The sequence below is a fragment of the Colius striatus genome, chromosome 9 (genome assembly GCF_028858725.1).
Source record: "Colius striatus isolate bColStr4 chromosome 9, bColStr4.1.hap1, whole genome shotgun sequence".
In the NCBI taxonomy this organism is placed as follows: domain Eukaryota; kingdom Metazoa; phylum Chordata; class Aves; order Coliiformes; family Coliidae; genus Colius; species Colius striatus.
In genome coordinates, this window is record NC_084767.1 from 34051983 (window position 1) to 34069738 (window position 17756).

Genomic DNA, 17756 nt, shown 5'->3' on the forward strand with positions numbered 1-17756 from the left:
GGTGCTAGGCCGTGCTTGGGGCAGCGGCCGCCAGGCACCACGGCTCAGAGGTAAGGCAGGCTACGCTCTGTTTTATGCTGGCACTTGCCACGTTTTAAAGCAAACAGCTTGTCTGGGCCCCGAAACTCTGAATTTGTAACAAATTCTCACAACAGCTCATCACTGAAGAAAGGTTGGGTGAAAGCGGGGAGGGGAGACTGGCGTAAGCATTAACTGAAATAGCGGCAGCAGAATATTCAAAGCATAAACAAGGTGGGGTCAGGCTGGGGGCCCTTCCCTGCTACTCTCGGCTGCCCGACTTTTTAATTTCTTTTTCTCAACAAATAAAGGGCACCTTTCTGTACGCTTCACGTGAAGGGCTGTCTCTGTTCCCTTCCCCAAAAGGGACACTGAAGGGGGAAAAAAACCCAAATCTGTCCTAGGTCTTTTTGCTCCTCTCAGGATGGTTAAATAAAACATAATTAAGAGAAGAATTCCTGGCTGTTAGGAGGCCTGTTTCACAAAATGCTTCCCACACGTGTTTAAAGTGCAAACAACCTGAGTTTATTTAACAGTCAAAACTCAGCTGAATTAACTTAGTTAACTAACTTAATATTGTCTATGTTTCTTTGGTGGAAGGCAAAAAATGCCAGCCTTCTTAGGTGGAGGGGCGGTGCGTCTTTCTAAGGGGAAGAAGAAAGGATGTGTCAGAGCTTCTTCAAGAGTAATGCGCTTGGCTGGGTCGTACTCCAGCATCTTGCCAAGGAGGTCAAAGAGGTTCTGGTGGTCAGCGTCCTGGCAGGTCATGAATTCCTTCATCAAGAAAACAAAAAACGGGGGTTTTGGAATCTCATTAATTGCACTTCAAGCTCCCCTCCCCAAACCCCTTTCCCCTCTGTCCTCTTACCTTCAGTGGCTTACACTGGCTTAACATGTATCTAGCAGCTGGACTCCGTTGATCCCAATCCAGCCGGTCATGAGAGAAGTATCTGCGTTTCCTTAACCAAACAGACCACGGTTTGTTAACCAAAGATTTGGGCTTGTCCCTGCACTAGAACTTTTATCAGCATGTTTGTTCCCAGCTTGGGGACTGACTGGCCCTGTTGCACCTGCCTGACCAGCTTGGTCGATACAGCAAAAGGATAAATCTGAGCTTATTAGACTTTTAAAAAATTTCCTACGAAACCAGATCTGAAAATACATAAAACTATAGCAGTCCAGGGAGAGAAAAACATCGTTACCTGCTTCTCTTGGCCATGTCATCTGGCAGGGGCCCCAGGACTCGCTCCATCATTGCCAGCTGCTCTTCGTCCCTCCTGGCCTAGAGGGAGAGCAAAAGAGACTTTTTTTTTTTTTCTGTGAGAGGAAGTTAACCACGGAGTAGCCTTACTTCAGCGCTGACTGTACGCTGCAGCCAAGAATCCACTTCAGATTCAAGAAAAAAAAAAAAAAGCTGTACTCATCTGTTTCCTGAAGAAAGTTGCCATGTACTGGAGGGGTTTTGCCCCTACGGTTCTCTCCAATTTGGCATTAAAGAGAAACGCAGCTTCATTTCTTGCTCAGACCACTCCCCTTAGTTCCCACCTCCCCCTAGCATGTCTCCACCCAGCTAAGAAGTATTACACACGCAGCATCACTGTGGGGGTTCGCTGTTACCTACATCAAACAGTGTGGATCCAGTGTAGTATTCCACGAGGACACATCCAATGCTCCAAACGTCACAGGGTTGTGACCACCCCAGTCCTGTGAAAAAGATGCAGCAGGTTCACGTTTATAGCACCCTGCAAACAGTTCAACAGCTCAAGCAAGATACGCAACACTGCTGTAGCCTAACAAACAGGCGTCTTCTGACCTAGGATGACTTCAGGAGCTCTGTAATATCTCGTGGACACCAGACTGCTGTGATACTCAGCGTCATATACCGCGTTGCCGAAGTCCACGACTTTGACGGCTGGATCTTTTATGGTGCGTTCATTGCATTTCTAAATTGAAACAGGGAGACGCAAGTGACCAAATAAACCCTGACAGTGGCCAAGGGAGAGGTGGGGAAGACGACGGCAACTCACCCATTTGTGGCTATACTTTTTAACATAGTCTGAGTTCACAAATACAATGTTTTCTGGTTTCAGATCTGTATGAGTCAACTTCTTCAGGTGCAAAACTGCCATGTAACAAACACAGTTAGCCAACTCTGTCAAGAGAATGTAACAAACAAAGCAAAAAAAAACAAACCAAACCACCCCACAAAAAACTTACAGTTCACAGATTCGCAGATCTGATATGCCATCTGTCTAATGTGGTCCAGCTCAAAGGGCAGAAAGCCATTCTGTTTAAGGAAGTCATAGGTGCTGAGCCCCAGCAGCTCAAAAACAATGCAGACGTGGTCACGGTACGTAAACCATTCTAACATCCGGACGCAGTGACTGCAAAAGCAGGGAAATACAGCAAGTTGCGTGACACTCAGATCCACACGTTGTACGTTGCAGAAAGTGACATCGCAGACACTTGAAAGCCAAAACAAAAGGACAGACGGCTTTGTACACTTACTATCTACCGTTGGGATCCACTGCCTTTAAATGCTGCAGCACCTGTACTTCTAAGTGAGCTGCCTCCGTGCACGTAGGGACATTTTTTATTATTTTCACAGCTACGTGCCTGTTGTGGCTGAAAAGACAGGTTTCAGCAGTGATCAGAACAATTAGCTTTAATGCAGAATATTCGGTAATTATCACCACATACATAGTTTGTAACAATGGCAACCTTATGGTGAAGAGGTGGGGAGTTTTTTTAAGTACGCACTGACTTCACGTAACCAAGCTTCATCTATGCACAACCACACCTGAAATATAACCTTTACATTTTAAAAAACACATTCAATGCCTTCTACGTCAGTATTAAAGGCTAAAGGCCCCACTCACCTCTTCCTTTGTATTTACGACTGTAAACACTCTAGTTTTGTGCCAGTTTGCGCACAGCAAAAACGCCGTGAAACACAAAATGACAATTACATCATCACACGATGTCAGGGACCTTGCTCCTCATACAGCCCAGGGGATGGTGCCGGCCCCAGCACTGCCCAGGCTGGGGGATGCTTCACCCTTCTGTGTCCAGGCCCCCAGACCATGACCTCTCCCAGGCTGAGGCGTGCCGGCAGAAGACGCCCCGTCGCCCCATCCACCAGTCCTGCCCAACCCTTGCGTCTGGGAGCTGGTTTTAGCACGACATGGCAACAGACATCGGCGTCTGGGAACGGCTCGTGGCCTTACGCAGAGCAGCAGACGAGGACGTAACGGTAAAACCTGACACAACGGGGAGGCGCTTCACAAACCACACCGTGATGGCGACGGGAAGAGAAATTACATGCCTTCAGTGAAAGACTTACTCTTCACGATCGATGCATTCCACTACTTTTCCAAAGGCACCCGTACCCAAAGTCGCCACCACCTCATCTGTAGAGAAAAGAACTCTCAGGCACGGAAGCTGTGAACTTACTCAGCTATTATAAAACCAAGCAAACAAAAATAAACCCAAAAGCCTAAGTGCTATCACTGAAGCTACCCTAGGCTGTGCTGCTTTAAATTGTAAATCTGTTTTGAGAGATGTTATTGGACAACTCTCATGCAGGTGCATTGCCGGGGATCTCCTTCATTAACTTACTATTTTTGGGGGTGAAAAATGGCAGAAAGGAGAAAAAAAAAAAAAAAGTATTCAGGTCTACAGAAAAAGAGTAACAATCCCCACCTCCAAACAAAAACGTTAAGACAGAAAGGAAAGGCTTCCAAAGCACCCCTCACAGCTTACGCTAAAAGGACTTATTCTATCTGAAAAGTTAATAAATTTTAAAAAGTGTTCTATACATCTTGCACTTAGTCTGTCTCCACTCTGACAGATCAGGTGACCCTCCTCATCCTCTACGTTCTCGGATCCTCTCTCTCGAAGACTCTTCTGGAACCACAGACAATCAATAAACCCGAGTGAATTCAGGTCACGCTACAAAATTCATGCAGCAGGGAGATAGTCGGGTAGTCAGATACACGTCGGGACACAAACAGTCGGCAGCAGCAATTTCAAATGCCGTCCCCGGAAATTCACAGGGCACGTAGTTCTACAGATTTCTCAATGACTTAAAACACCTTACTAAATAAATTTTCTAAAAAGTAAAAATCTGACATAATCTTCTTGCTCTTTCTGTGATACTTAGTCAAAAAGCACGCTTAGAAGTTTGTGCTTGGATTTTTGAGTTGGGCTGAGATCGATGCTTATCATAATAAAAATTCTGAAGGCATGAAAGCAACGTTGCATTTCACGTATTCCAGTTGATGGTTACTACTCATCAATCTGTTCAAATACATCTAATGAACAAATCAAGACTGTGTTCTGTGGTATTACACACGTACCTACAAACTACACGTTTTCGATGGAGGCAATAAAAGCTCAGCAAAAAACAATCTCCAAACATTAGCTAAAGGGATAAACAGTTATCAACAGAATTCCCCAAGTCCCCCCACTCCAGTACTACTGCTGCCCAGCCGAGAATCCATCTCTTTGAAAGAAAAGGATATCCTAACAATTTGTCACACCTCCTGTGGATGTGGAAGATGGGTACAGTAAGGAGTGTCGGCTCTCCTTTTGCGAGTAGCCTTCCCATCACTTCCCGACGCTTTGGCACTGCCATGCCCACCACATTCTTTCCGTTCTGTAGCACTGTGCAACTGGTCTCCTTCGCTTGCAGACTGGGTTTCTGAAGGGCTTCTGCAGAGGATCAAAGCAACGTAATAAGAATCATTCTAATAGCCCTATCAAGACAGATCTTTTTAGTGGTTTAAAGCTGTAAGACATCTTCCTTGAAAGATCTCCAACCCAAAAACTAATACGTTATCAGATGAGCAGATGAGAAAAATAGAACCTTAAAACATCAGCTTGCTGATACTGCTGATGCCAGAAATTAAAAAGCCGTTACCTGCAGTGCTTCTTCCTCTTTTGTGCAGGAGTTAATGATGTCCTCTTTCTCTTAGAAGAGGCACCAGATCCTTTGGAACCACAACTTTCTCTTTTACCCTGCTTGGAACTAGGTTGCTTGGAAGGAAACATCTGTAACAAAGATACTTTGCTCTTTTAATTACATCCCACAGATGAAGAATTCATTTTCAAAATTAGCACTCTGATGAAGGCTGCATTTTTCTTCAAGCACCAGCAACCTACTTCTTAGAAGCAGTTTTTAAAAGATAGTAGTATGGCTGGGACACTAAACGTACCCAGCGGATGCTGTTTCTGCAAAGCTGCTCGGGCACCCGAAGGTGCCGAGAAGGCAGGCTGCCGTGGACTTTGGAAGTACGGCATACTACTATCGCCCAGCGTCCCTTCAGAACACTTCAGGAACCTGTCGGAAACTTTTACCTTGTTTCTTCCCACAGACGCCCGGAGAACTCCTGATGCCGAGTCAAAATGGCAACAAGGCTTCGGTTATGTCTCGCGGCTAACGCCTAATGCAGAGTGAAAACGACAAAACTTCGGCGCCAAGTTTTATCAGTCGCTACACGTGCCCGTTGCTTCCCTTTCCAATCGTAACCGGACTCTTGCTCCCAAGCCGCGTCTCCGGCCGCCGCGCCGGGGCTGGGGGCAGCCGTGACGCTCCACGGCGAGAGACGGCGGCGCAGGGCGGGCAGACGCCGTGCCCCCTCCCGCGGCAGGCTCCCCTCTCCGGGCCAGGGCCACGGCCACGGCCTCCCCGCTAAACACACCGAAGCCATTTTCTCCCCGCCCGGCACAAGCAGCGGGCAGATAACGTCGTGTCTTGCAGCGAGGCGGGGTCACCTAGGCGCCCCCGCCCCCGGCCGCCCTCCCACCGCGGCAGCAGCCAACCTCCCTCCCTCTCTCCGCGCCTGCCTCCCTCCGCCCCGCCCCGGCCCGCCTGCCCGGCCCCCGACGCCGTCCCTCGGCTCTGCCCCGCCGCCCGCGCTCCTCCCCTCGCCCCCACCTCCGCTCTGTCTGACGGCGACACACGGAATGAAGCAGCCGCCAGCCTGCAGCCCGCGGCCAGCGGCGTGGCGTTGCTAGGACGCGCCTGGCCTTGGGCTGCTGGGTCACAAACCCCGCACACGCGGCTTCGCGGGAGGAGGGCTCCCCCCCACCCGCACCCCCATCGCGGGACGGGACCGGCTCCCCGACTCTCGCTGCCCGCCTCGTGGCCTTGAAGTAAAACAACCGTGCAAAACCTTCACCCGTTTTCCTGCCACCAACTTTAGAAGGCAAGGAAAGGAAAAAAACCACCCCAAATTAAAAAGTCCGTTGAAGAATGACTGCTAGAAGACAGTGCTTGTGTGTGTGCGTGACTCTGCAGTGCCACATCGCCATTTTTCACCCTTGAGGAAACAGCTTTGTTATTTGTCTGTCTCCCTCGACAAATTAAGAGGCTCTCAAGTCAGCTCTAAAGCAACAGCAGCTTAAAGGACCGCGTATAACTCGCAAAGGTATCTTTGTAGATCACTGGCATTGAAAACATTTCCAAGTACTTGAACGTTCTGTGCGTTGGGCTTCACGGTGTCTCACGGTATCCTTTTACTAGTTTTGAATCATGCTTTTGAGATCACGAAATACCTCCTGTAAAACAAACTACACGCAGCTCTTCCAGTAAGTGTACAGATCAGTCTTCCATACCCACAGAACGAAAAAAGACAAACAAACCTAACACAGCTTTCCACAATAACTAACCTTTGCTTCTGCTGCTCTTCACTACTGCTGCCAACATGGTAGTTTAAGTCACCAAGACCAACCCTCTCGCCACAGCATCACCTCTCTCAGAGGAGCTCTCAAGCCCCTCGGCCAACTATCAGCCGTCACCTCACGTGCAATCTGCCTTACGTGGAAAAAGAGCAGCTAAGGATAAAACGGTTCTGAAACACAACAGCCTTGTACACACCAGCTCTCTAAACAAATTAAACCAGTCCTGGAATAGTTTCCAGTCCAGTGCCACATGTCAGCATTGGAAATTATTGTCCCCTTTGCACTGCAGGAAAGTCTCCAGTATGTCCTTCTGCACGGCAGCAGTGTCAGCGTGGCAGTCAAACACTCAGTTGTATGCCTCTGTCTGCTTGCTATTGCCGCTGGTTACGTGGAAGAGACGGGAAGGTAACAGAGATGAAATAATTAAACCCTTTACCTGACTGACTGAAGTGTTATGACAAAACGTACTAAGTCTGGAGCAAGGCCTAAGAGTGTTAAGCAACGCTCCATACAGAACAGAGAAACTTTATCCCAGAGAGAGGGTACCGATTAACTCTGCTTCGGTAACCTGTACCTGGCATGCCTTTGCCTTTCCCTTGCACTTAAGTTCTTTATTTTAAGAGGCAATATCTCAAAATGGGAAATACTGGTCTGAAGCAGAGTGCGAGCCAGCTGGACCTGGACCTCCCAAGGACTACAAAGCATATATACGAGAGCGGAGTGTGCTATCAACCAAGTCCAAAGAGAGGGAAGAAGTTCATAATGGGAGGAACTGTGGGTAATCCTTCCTGTCCAAGGCCTCTCACGCATAGTCGGAACTCAAAATATACGTACTGTAGAGTCAGAGATGTGGAACGAGTTGATTTTTTCCTACTTTATGAACGCAAACTGATGCCAAAATGCACGTTGAAAGTTTACAACAAGGAAGAGTAGAACATTCCGCTTTTCCCAGTATGTCCAAGGTAGAGAACTTTTGATGTGTACAAATCATTTTCCCTTCCCTGCTTTAGTCAGTTTAGGTTACGCTTTCGGTTGTTACCGCATATCCTTGCGTGGCGAGTTCCATTCACGACGAAGCTGCTGCCATCTGTGAACAGTTTCCATTCAGGGTTTTCAGGAGGATCATCCTTCAGGTCCTCTCTGCTGGAATATGTATGTTCAATGGTTGCAACGCAGTCGTGTTCCAGTTGTTGCTCTTCCTGTGAGGTACTGGGAAACACTGCAGGATTTAGAAGGTTAGTCGTTTTCAACACTACATCATCCTGCGCAGTGAGAATTACCTGGTATTTCATCATTCGGCTCGGGGATAATCCATGTCCCCCCTTTTGCTCCAAGACTGTGGTTACCATATGTGGCACATAGACTGAAACAGCCCTTCCCAAGGTCAGCTTTCTTGCTTCTTGGATCAGTATGACGGTTACACCTACTGCTCGCAGGCAAGAAGGCCATCCCCTGCTCACCGAGTCCTGTTGTTTGCAAAAATATCCCACCGGTCTCTTCCAGCTTCCTAGTTTCATGATACGGTGAATGAGACTTACAGCAGTTCCGCTTGCAAAGTAAACTGTAAAAAGCCTCCAAAGTGAAAAGGCCAGGGCTTGCGTGCTGACTTGGTGTGACACTGTGGTTCCTACCCTCTGCTCCACGTAAACCCCACGCGTATGTGGTTTGTCCATCTCCTCGGGGACTTTGTCACCTCTCTGCGATGCTTCCAGCAGAGAGCTGTCCTCTCTTCCACGGGCTGGGGAAGGCAACTGCCGCGCTCCTGGGCACTCCGTGTCCTGAGAAGCTGCTGTGGCGGCAGTGCCGGAAAAGCGCGAGGGGGGCGGGGAAAGGCAGGTAGGAGGAGCTCTGGCAGCCACGGCCCTGCCTTCTCCTGGAGTTACGGGCTGCCGCACTACACACCGGGGCGGGTCTTCACCCTTGTCCCGAGGTGCTAGGCCGTGCTTGGGGCAGCGGCCGCCAGGCACCACGGCTCAGAGGTAAGGCAGGCTACGCTCTGTTTTATGCTGGCACTTGCCACGTTTTAAAGCAAACAGCTTGTCTGGGCCCCGAAACTCTGAATTTGTAACAAATTCTCACAACAGCTCATCACTGAAGAAAGGTTGGGTGAAAGCGGGGAGGGGAGACTGGCGTAAGCATTAACTGAAATAGCGGCAGCAGAATATTCAAAGCATAAACAAGGTGGGGTCAGGCTGGGGGCCCTTCCCTGCTACTCTCGGCTGCCCGACTTTTTAATTTCTTTTTCTCAACAAATAAAGGGCACCTTTCTGTACGCTTCACGTGAAGGGCTGTCTCTGTTCCCTTCCCCAAAAGGGACACTGAAGGGGGAAAAAAACCCAAATCTGTCCTAGGTCTTTTTGCTCCTCTCAGGATGGTTAAATAAAACATAATTAAGAGAAGAATTCCTGGCTGTTAGGAGGCCTGTTTCACAAAATGCTTCCCACACGTGTTTAAAGTGCAAACAACCTGAGTTTATTTAACAGTCAAAACTCAGCTGAATTAACTTAGTTAACTAACTTAATATTGTCTATGTTTCTTTGGTGGAAGGCAAAAAATGCCAGCCTTCTTAGGTGGAGGGGCGGTGCGTCTTTCTAAGGGGAAGAAGAAAGGATGTGTCAGAGCTTCTTCAAGAGTAATGCGCTTGGCTGGGTCGTACTCCAGCATCTTGCCAAGGAGGTCAAAGAGGTTCTGGTGGTCAGCGTCCTGGCAGGTCATGAATTCCTTCATCAAGAAAACAAAAAACGGGGGTTTTGGAATCTCATTAATTGCACTTCAAGCTCCCCTCCCCAAACCCCTTTCCCCTCTGTCCTCTTACCTTCAGTGGCTTACACTGGCTTAACATGTATCTAGCAGCTGGACTCCGTTGATCCCAATCCAGCCGGTCATGAGAGAAGTATCTGCGTTTCCTTAACCAAACAGACCACGGTTTGTTAACCAAAGATTTGGGCTTGTCCCTGCACTAGAACTTTTATCAGCATGTTTGTTCCCAGCTTGGGGACTGACTGGCCCTGTTGCACCTGCCTGACCAGCTTGGTCGATACAGCAAAAGGATAAATCTGAGCTTATTAGACTTTTAAAAAATTTCCTACGAAACCAGATCTGAAAATACATAAAACTATAGCAGTCCAGGGAGAGAAAAACATCGTTACCTGCTTCTCTTGGCCATGTCATCTGGCAGGGGCCCCAGGACTCGCTCCATCATTGCCAGCTGCTCTTCGTCCCTCCTGGCCTAGAGGGAGAGCAAAAGAGACTTTTTTTTTTTTTCTGTGAGAGGAAGTTAACCACGGAGTAGCCTTACTTCAGCGTTGACTGTACGCTGCAGCCAAGAATCCACTTCAGATTCAAGAAAAAAAAAAAAAAGCTGTACTCATCTGTTTCCTGAAGAAAGTTGCCATGTACTGGAGGGGTTTTGCCCCTACGGTTCTCTCCAATTTGGCATTAAAGAGAAACGCAGCTTCATTTCTTGCTCAGACCACTCCCCTTAGTTCCCACCTCCCCCTAGCATGTCTCCACCCAGCTAAGAAGTATTACACACGCAGCATCACTGTGGGGGTTCGCTGTTACCTACATCAAACAGTGTGGATCCAGTGTAGTATTCCACGAGGACACATCCAATGCTCCAAACGTCACAGGGTTGTGACCACCCCAGTCCTGTGAAAAAGATGCAGCAGGTTCACGTTTATAGCACCCTGCAAACAGTTCAACAGCTCAAGCAAGATACGCAACACTGCTGTAGCCTAACAAACAGGCGTCTTCTGACCTAGGATGACTTCAGGAGCTCTGTAATATCTCGTGGACACCAGACTGCTGTGATACTCAGCGTCATATACCGCGTTGCCGAAGTCCACGACTTTGACGGCTGGATCTTTTATGGTGCGTTCATTGCATTTCTAAATTGAAACAGGGAGACGCAAGTGACCAAATAAACCCTGACAGTGGCCAAGGGAGAGGTGGGGAAGACGACGGCAACTCACCCATTTGTGGCTATACTTTTTAACATAGTCTGAGTTCACAAATACAATGTTTTCTGGTTTCAGATCTGTATGAGTCAACTTCTTCAGGTGCAAAACTGCCATGTAACAAACACAGTTAGCCAACTCTGTCAAGAGAATGTAACAAACAAAGCAAAAAAAAACAAACCAAACCACCCCACAAAAAACTTACAGTTCACAGATTCGCAGATCTGATATGCCATCTGTCTAATGTGGTCCAGCTCAAAGGGCAGAAAGCCATTCTGTTTAAGGAAGTCATAGGTGCTGAGCCCCAGCAGCTCAAAAACAATGCAGACGTGGTCACGGTACGTAAACCATTCTAACATCCGGACGCAGTGACTGCAAAAGCAGGGAAATACAGCAAGTTGCGTGACACTCAGATCCACACGTTGTACGTTGCAGAAAGTGACATCGCAGACACTTGAAAGCCAAAACAAAAGGACAGACGGCTTTGTACACTTACTATCTACCGTTGGGATCCACTGCCTTTAAATGCTGCAGCACCTGTACTTCTAAGTGAGCTGCCTCCGTGCACGTAGGGACATTTTTTATTATTTTCACAGCTACGTGCCTGTTGTGGCTGAAAAGACAGGTTTCAGCAGTGATCAGAACAATTAGCTTTAATGCAGAATATTCGGTAATTATCACCACATACATAGTTTGTAACAATGGCAACCTTATGGTGAAGAGGTGGGGAGTTTTTTTAAGTACGCACTGACTTCACGTAACCAAGCTTCATCTATGCACAACCACACCTGAAATATAACCTTTACATTTTAAAAAACACATTCAATGCCTTCTACGTCAGTATTAAAGGCTAAAGGCCCCACTCACCTCTTCCTTTGTATTTACGACTGTAAACACTCTAGTTTTGTGCCAGTTTGCGCACAGCAAAAACGCCGTGAAACACAAAATGACAATTACATCATCACACGATGTCAGGGACCTTGCTCCTCATACAGCCCAGGGGATGGTGCCGGCCCCAGCACTGCCCAGGCTGGGGGATGCTTCACCCTTCTGTGTCCAGGCCCCCAGACCATGACCTCTCCCAGGCTGAGGCGTGCCGGCAGAAGACGCCCCGTCGCCCCATCCACCAGTCCTGCCCAACCCTTGCGTCTGGGAGCTGGTTTTAGCACGACATGGCAACAGACATCGGCGTCTGGGAACGGCTCGTGGCCTTACGCAGAGCAGCAGACGAGGACGTAACGGTAAAACCTGACACAACGGGGAGGCGCTTCACAAACCACACCGTGATGGCGACGGGAAGAGAAATTACATGCCTTCAGTGAAAGACTTACTCTTCACGATCGATGCATTCCACTACTTTTCCAAAGGCACCCGTACCCAAAGTCGCCACCACCTCATCTGTAGAGAAAAGAACTCTCAGGCACGGAAGCTGTGAACTTACTCAGCTATTATAAAACCAAGCAAACAAAAATAAACCCAAAAGCCTAAGTGCTATCACTGAAGCTACCCTAGGCTGTGCTGCTTTAAATTGTAAATCTGTTTTGAGAGATGTTATTGGACAACTCTCATGCAGGTGCATTGCCGGGGATCTCCTTCATTAACTTACTATTTTTGGGGGTGAAAAATGGCAGAAAGGAGAAAAAAAAAAAAAAAGTATTCAGGTCTACAGAAAAAGAGTAACAATCCCCACCTCCAAACAAAAACGTTAAGACAGAAAGGAAAGGCTTCCAAAGCACCCCTCACAGCTTACGCTAAAAGGACTTATTCTATCTGAAAAGTTAATAAATTTTAAAAAGTGTTCTATACATCTTGCACTTAGTCTGTCTCCACTCTGACAGATCAGGTGACCCTCCTCATCCTCTACGTTCTCGGATCCTCTCTCTCGAAGACTCTTCTGGAACCACAGACAATCAATAAACCCGAGTGAATTCAGGTCACGCTACAAAATTCATGCAGCAGGGAGATAGTCGGGTAGTCAGATACACGTCGGGACACAAACAGTCGGCAGCAGCAATTTCAAATGCCGTCCCCGGAAATTCACAGGGCACGTAGTTCTACAGATTTCTCAATGACTTAAAACACCTTACTAAATAAATTTTCTAAAAAGTAAAAATCTGACATAATCTTCTTGCTCTTTCTGTGATACTTAGTCAAAAAGCACGCTTAGAAGTTTGTGCTTGGATTTTTGAGTTGGGCTGAGATCGATGCTTATCATAATAAAAATTCTGAAGGCATGAAAGCAACGTTGCATTTCACGTATTCCAGTTGATGGTTACTACTCATCAATCTGTTCAAATACATCTAATGAACAAATCAAGACTGTGTTCTGTGGTATTACACACGTACCTACAAACTACACGTTTTCGATGGAGGCAATAAAAGCTCAGCAAAAAACAATCTCCAAACATTAGCTAAAGGGATAAACAGTTATCAACAGAATTCCCCAAGTCCCCCCACTCCAGTACTACTGCTGCCCAGCCGAGAATCCATCTCTTTGAAAGAAAAGGATATCCTAACAATTTGTCACACCTCCTGTGGATGTGGAAGATGGGTACAGTAAGGAGTGTCGGCTCTCCTTTTGCGAGTAGCCTTCCCATCACTTCCCGACGCTTTGGCACTGCCATGCCCACCACATTCTTTCCGTTCTGTAGCACTGTGCAACTGGTCTCCTTCGCTTGCAGACTGGGTTTCTGAAGGGCTTCTGCAGAGGATCAAAGCAACGTAATAAGAATCATTCTAATAGCCCTATCAAGACAGATCTTTTTAGTGGTTTAAAGCTGTAAGACATCTTCCTTGAAAGATCTCCAACCCAAAAACTAATACGTTATCAGATGAGCAGATGAGAAAAATAGAACCTTAAAACATCAGCTTGCTGATACTGCTGATGCCAGAAATTAAAAAGCCGTTACCTGCAGTGCTTCTTCCTCTTTTGTGCAGGAGTTAATGATGTCCTCTTTCTCTTAGAAGAGGCACCAGATCCTTTGGAACCACAACTTTCTCTTTTACCCTGCTTGGAACTAGGTTGCTTGGAAGGAAACATCTGTAACAAAGATACTTTGCTCTTTTAATTACATCCCACAGATGAAGAATTCATTTTCAAAATTAGCACTCTGATGAAGGCTGCATTTTTCTTCAAGCACCAGCAACCTACTTCTTAGAAGCAGTTTTTAAAAGAAGTAGTATGGCTGGGACACTAAACGTACCCAGCGGATGCTGTTTCTGCAAAGCTGCTCGGGCACCCGAAGGTGCCGAGAAGGCAGGCTGCCGTGGACTTTGGAAGTACGGCATACTACTATCGCCCAGCGTCCCTTCAGAACACTTCAGGAACCTGTCGGAAACTTTTACCTTGTTTCTTCCCACAGACGCCCGGAGAACTCCTGATGCCGAGTCAAAATGGCAACAAGGCTTCGGTTATGTCTCGCGGCTAACGCCTAATGCAGAGTGAAAACGACAAAACTTCGGCGCCAAGTTTTATCAGTCGCTACACGTGCCCGTTGCTTCCCTTTCCAATCGTAACCGGACTCTTGCTCCCAAGCCGCGTCTCCGGCCGCCGCGCCGGGGCTGGGGGCAGCCGTGACGCTCCACGGCGAGAGACGGCGGCGCAGGGCGGGCAGACGCCGTGCCCCCTCCCGCGGCAGGCTCCCCTCTCCGGGCCAGGGCCACGGCCACGGCCTCCCCGCTAAACACACCGAAGCCATTTTCTCCCCGCCCGGCACAAGCAGCGGGCAGATAACGTCGTGTCTTGCAGCGAGGCGGGGTCACCTAGGCGCCCCCGCCCCCGGCCGCCCTCCCACCGCGGCAGCAGCCAACCTCCCTCCCTCTCTCCGCGCCTGCCTCCCTCCGCCCCGCCCCGGCCCGCCTGCCCGGCCCCCGACGCCGTCCCTCGGCTCTGCCCCGCCGCCCGCGCTCCTCCCCTCGCCCCCACCTCCGCTCTGTCTGACGGCGACACACGGAATGAAGCAGCCGCCAGCCTGCAGCCCGCGGCCAGCGGCGTGGCGTTGCTAGGACGCGCCTGGCCTTGGGCTGCTGGGTCACAAACCCCGCACACGCGGCTTCGCGGGAGGAGGGCTCCCCCCCACCCGCACCCCCATCGCGGGACGGGACCGGCTCCCCGACTCTCGCTGCCCGCCTCGTGGCCTTGAAGTAAAACAACCGTGCAAAACCTTCACCCGTTTTCCTGCCACCAACTTTAGAAGGCAAGGAAAGGAAAAAAACCACCCCAAATTAAAAAGTCCGTTGAAGAATGACTGCTAGAAGACAGTGCTTGTGTGTGTGCGTGACTCTGCAGTGCCACATCGCCATTTTTCACCCTTGAGGAAACAGCTTTGTTATTTGTCTGTCTCCCTCGACAAATTAAGAGGCTCTCAAGTCAGCTCTAAAGCAACAGCAGCTTAAAGGACCGCGTATAACTCGCAAAGGTATCTTTGTAGATCACTGGCATTGAAAACATTTCCAAGTACTTGAACGTTCTGTGCGTTGGGCTTCACGGTGTCTCACGGTATCCTTTTACTAGTTTTGAATCATGCTTTTGAGATCACGAAATACCTCCTGTAAAACAAACTACACGCAGCTCTTCCAGTAAGTGTACAGATCAGTCTTCCATACCCACAGAACGAAAAAAGACAAACAAACCTAACACAGCTTTCCACAATAACTAACCTTTGCTTCTGCTGCTCTTCACTACTGCTGCCAACATGGTAGTTTAAGTCACCAAGACCAACCCTCTCGCCACAGCATCACCTCTCTCAGAGGAGCTCTCAAGCCCCTCGGCCAACTATCAGCCGTCACCTCACGTGCAATCTGCCTTACGTGGAAAAAGAGCAGCTAAGGATAAAACGGTTCTGAAACACAACAGCCTTGTACACACCAGCTCTCTAAACAAATTAAACCAGTCCTGGAATAGTTTCCAGTCCAGTGCCACATGTCAGCATTGGAAATTATTGTCCCCTTTGCACTGCAGGAAAGTCTCCAGTATGTCCTTCTGCACGGCAGCAGTGTCAGCGTGGCAGTCAAACACTCAGTTGTATGCCTCTGTCTGCTTGCTATTGCCGCTGGTTACGTGGAAGAGACGGGAAGGTAACAGAGATGAAATAATTAAACCCTTTACCTGACTGACTGAAGTGTTATGACAAAACGTACTAAGTCTGGAGCAAGGCCTAAGAGTGTTAAGCAACGCTCCATACAGAACAGAGAAACTTTATCCCAGAGAGAGGGTACCGATTAACTCTGCTTCGGTAACCTGTACCTGGCATGCCTTTGCCTTTCCCTTGCACTTAAGTTCTTTATTTTAAGAGGCAATATCTCAAAATGGGAAATACTGGTCTGAAGCAGAGTGCGAGCCAGCTGGACCTGGACCTCCCAAGGACTACAAAGCATATATACGAGAGCGGAGTGTGCTATCAACCAAGTCCAAAGAGAGGGAAGAAGTTCATAATGGGAGGAACTGTGGGTAATCCTTCCTGTCCAAGGCCTCTCACGCATAGTCGGAACTCAAAATATACGTACTGTAGAGTCAGAGATGTGGAACGAGTTGATTTTTTCCTACTTTATGAACGCAAACTGATGCCAAAATGCACGTTGAAAGTTTACAACAAGGAAGAGTAGAACATTCCGCTTTTCCCAGTATGTCCAAGGTAGAGAACTTTTGATGTGTACAAATCATTTTCCCTTCCCTGCTTTAGTCAGTTTAGGTTACGCTTTCGGTTGTTATCGCATATCCTTGCGTGGCGAGTTCCATTCACGACGAAGCTGCTGCCATCTGTGAACAGTTTCCATTCAGGGTTTTCAGGAGGATCATCCTTCAGGTCCTCTCTGCTGGAATATGTATGTTCAATGGTTGCAACGCAGTCGTGTTCCAGTTGTTGCTCTTCCTGTGAGGTACTGGGAAACACTGCAGGATTTAGAAGGTTAGTCGTTTTCAACACTACATCATCCTGCGCAGTGAGAATTACCTGGTATTTCATCATTCGGCTCGGGGATAATCCATGTCCCCCCTTTTGCTCCAAGACTGTGGTTACCATATGTGGCCCATAGACTGAAACAGCCCTTCCCAAGGTCAGCTTTCTTGCTTCTTGGATCAGTATGACGGTTACACCTACTGCTCGCAGGCAAGAAGGCCATCCCCTGCTCACCAAGTCCTGTTGTTTGCAAAAATATCCCACCGGTCTCTTCCAGCTTCCTAGTTTCATGATACGGTGAATGAGACTTACAGCAGTTCCGCTTGCAAAGTAAACTGTAAAAAGCCTCCAAAGTGAAAAGGCCAGGGCTTGCGTGCTGACTTGGTGTGACACTGTGGTTCCTACCCTCTGCTCCACGTAAACCCCACGCGTATGTGGTTTGTCCATCTCCTCGGGGACTTTGTCACCTCTCTGCGATGCTTCCAGCAGAGAGCTGTCCTCTCTTCCACGGGCTGGGGAAGGCAACTGCCGCGCTCCTGGGCACTCCGTGTCCTGAGAAGCTGCTGTGGCGGCAGTGCCGGAAAAGCGCGAGGGGGGCGGGGAAAGGCAGGTAGGAGGAGCTCTGGCAGCCACGGCCCTGCCTTCTCCTGGAGTTACGGGCTGCCGCACTACACACCGGGGCGGGTCTTCACCCTTCTCCCGAGGTGCTAGGCCGTGCCTGGGGCAGCGGCCGCCAGGCACCACGGCTCAGAGGTAAGGCAGGCTACGCTCTGTTTTATGCTGGCACTTGCCACGTTTTAAAGCAAACAGCTTGTCTGGGCCCCGAAACTCTGAATTTGTAACAAATTCTCACAACAGCTCATCACTGAAGAAAGGTTGGGTGAAAGCGGGGAGGGGAGACTGGCGTAAGCATTAACTGAAATAGCGGCAGCAGAATATTCAAAGCATAAACAAGGTGGGGTCAGGCTGGGGGCCCTTCCCTGCTACGCTCGGCTGCCCGACTTTTTAATTTCTTTTTCTCAACAAATAAAGGGCACCTTTCTGTACGCTTCACGTGAAGGGCTGTCTCTGTTCCCTTCCCCAAAAGGGACACTGAAGGGGGAAAAAAACCCAAATCTGTCCTAGGTCTTTTTGCTCCTCTCAGGATGGTTAAATAAAACATAATTAAGAGAAGAATTCCTGGCTGTTAGGAGGCCTG

General features: G+C 48.6%; 2 protein-coding genes across 2 annotated transcripts; both read right to left on the reverse strand.

Moving 5' to 3' along the window:
* Nucleotides 1–588: 588 nt before the first annotated feature.
* Nucleotides 589–5729, reverse strand: LOC133626019 (dual specificity protein kinase CLK1-like). The gene is made up of 13 exons (XM_062001960.1): nt 5377–5729; nt 4940–5070; nt 4560–4731; nt 3837–3924; nt 3362–3428; nt 2527–2643; nt 2236–2402; nt 2046–2140; nt 1832–1961; nt 1640–1722; nt 1221–1300; nt 887–977; nt 589–792 (listed from the first exon to the last, which is right to left on the reverse strand). The coding sequence occupies exons 2-13, from the start codon at nt 5068–5070 to the stop codon at nt 589–591; spliced, it is 1425 nt and encodes a 474-aa protein (XP_061857944.1). The 5' UTR covers nt 5377–5729.
* Nucleotides 5730–9219: 3490 nt separating this feature from the next.
* On the reverse strand, nt 9220–14359 carry LOC133626020 (dual specificity protein kinase CLK1-like). Its single transcript, XM_062001961.1, has 13 exons — nt 14007–14359; nt 13571–13701; nt 13191–13362; nt 12468–12555; nt 11993–12059; nt 11158–11274; nt 10867–11033; nt 10677–10771; nt 10463–10592; nt 10271–10353; nt 9852–9931; nt 9518–9608; nt 9220–9423 (listed from the first exon to the last, which is right to left on the reverse strand). The coding sequence occupies exons 2-13, from the start codon at nt 13699–13701 to the stop codon at nt 9220–9222; spliced, it is 1425 nt and encodes a 474-aa protein (XP_061857945.1). The 5' UTR covers nt 14007–14359.
* Nucleotides 14360–17756: the final 3397 nt, after the last annotated feature.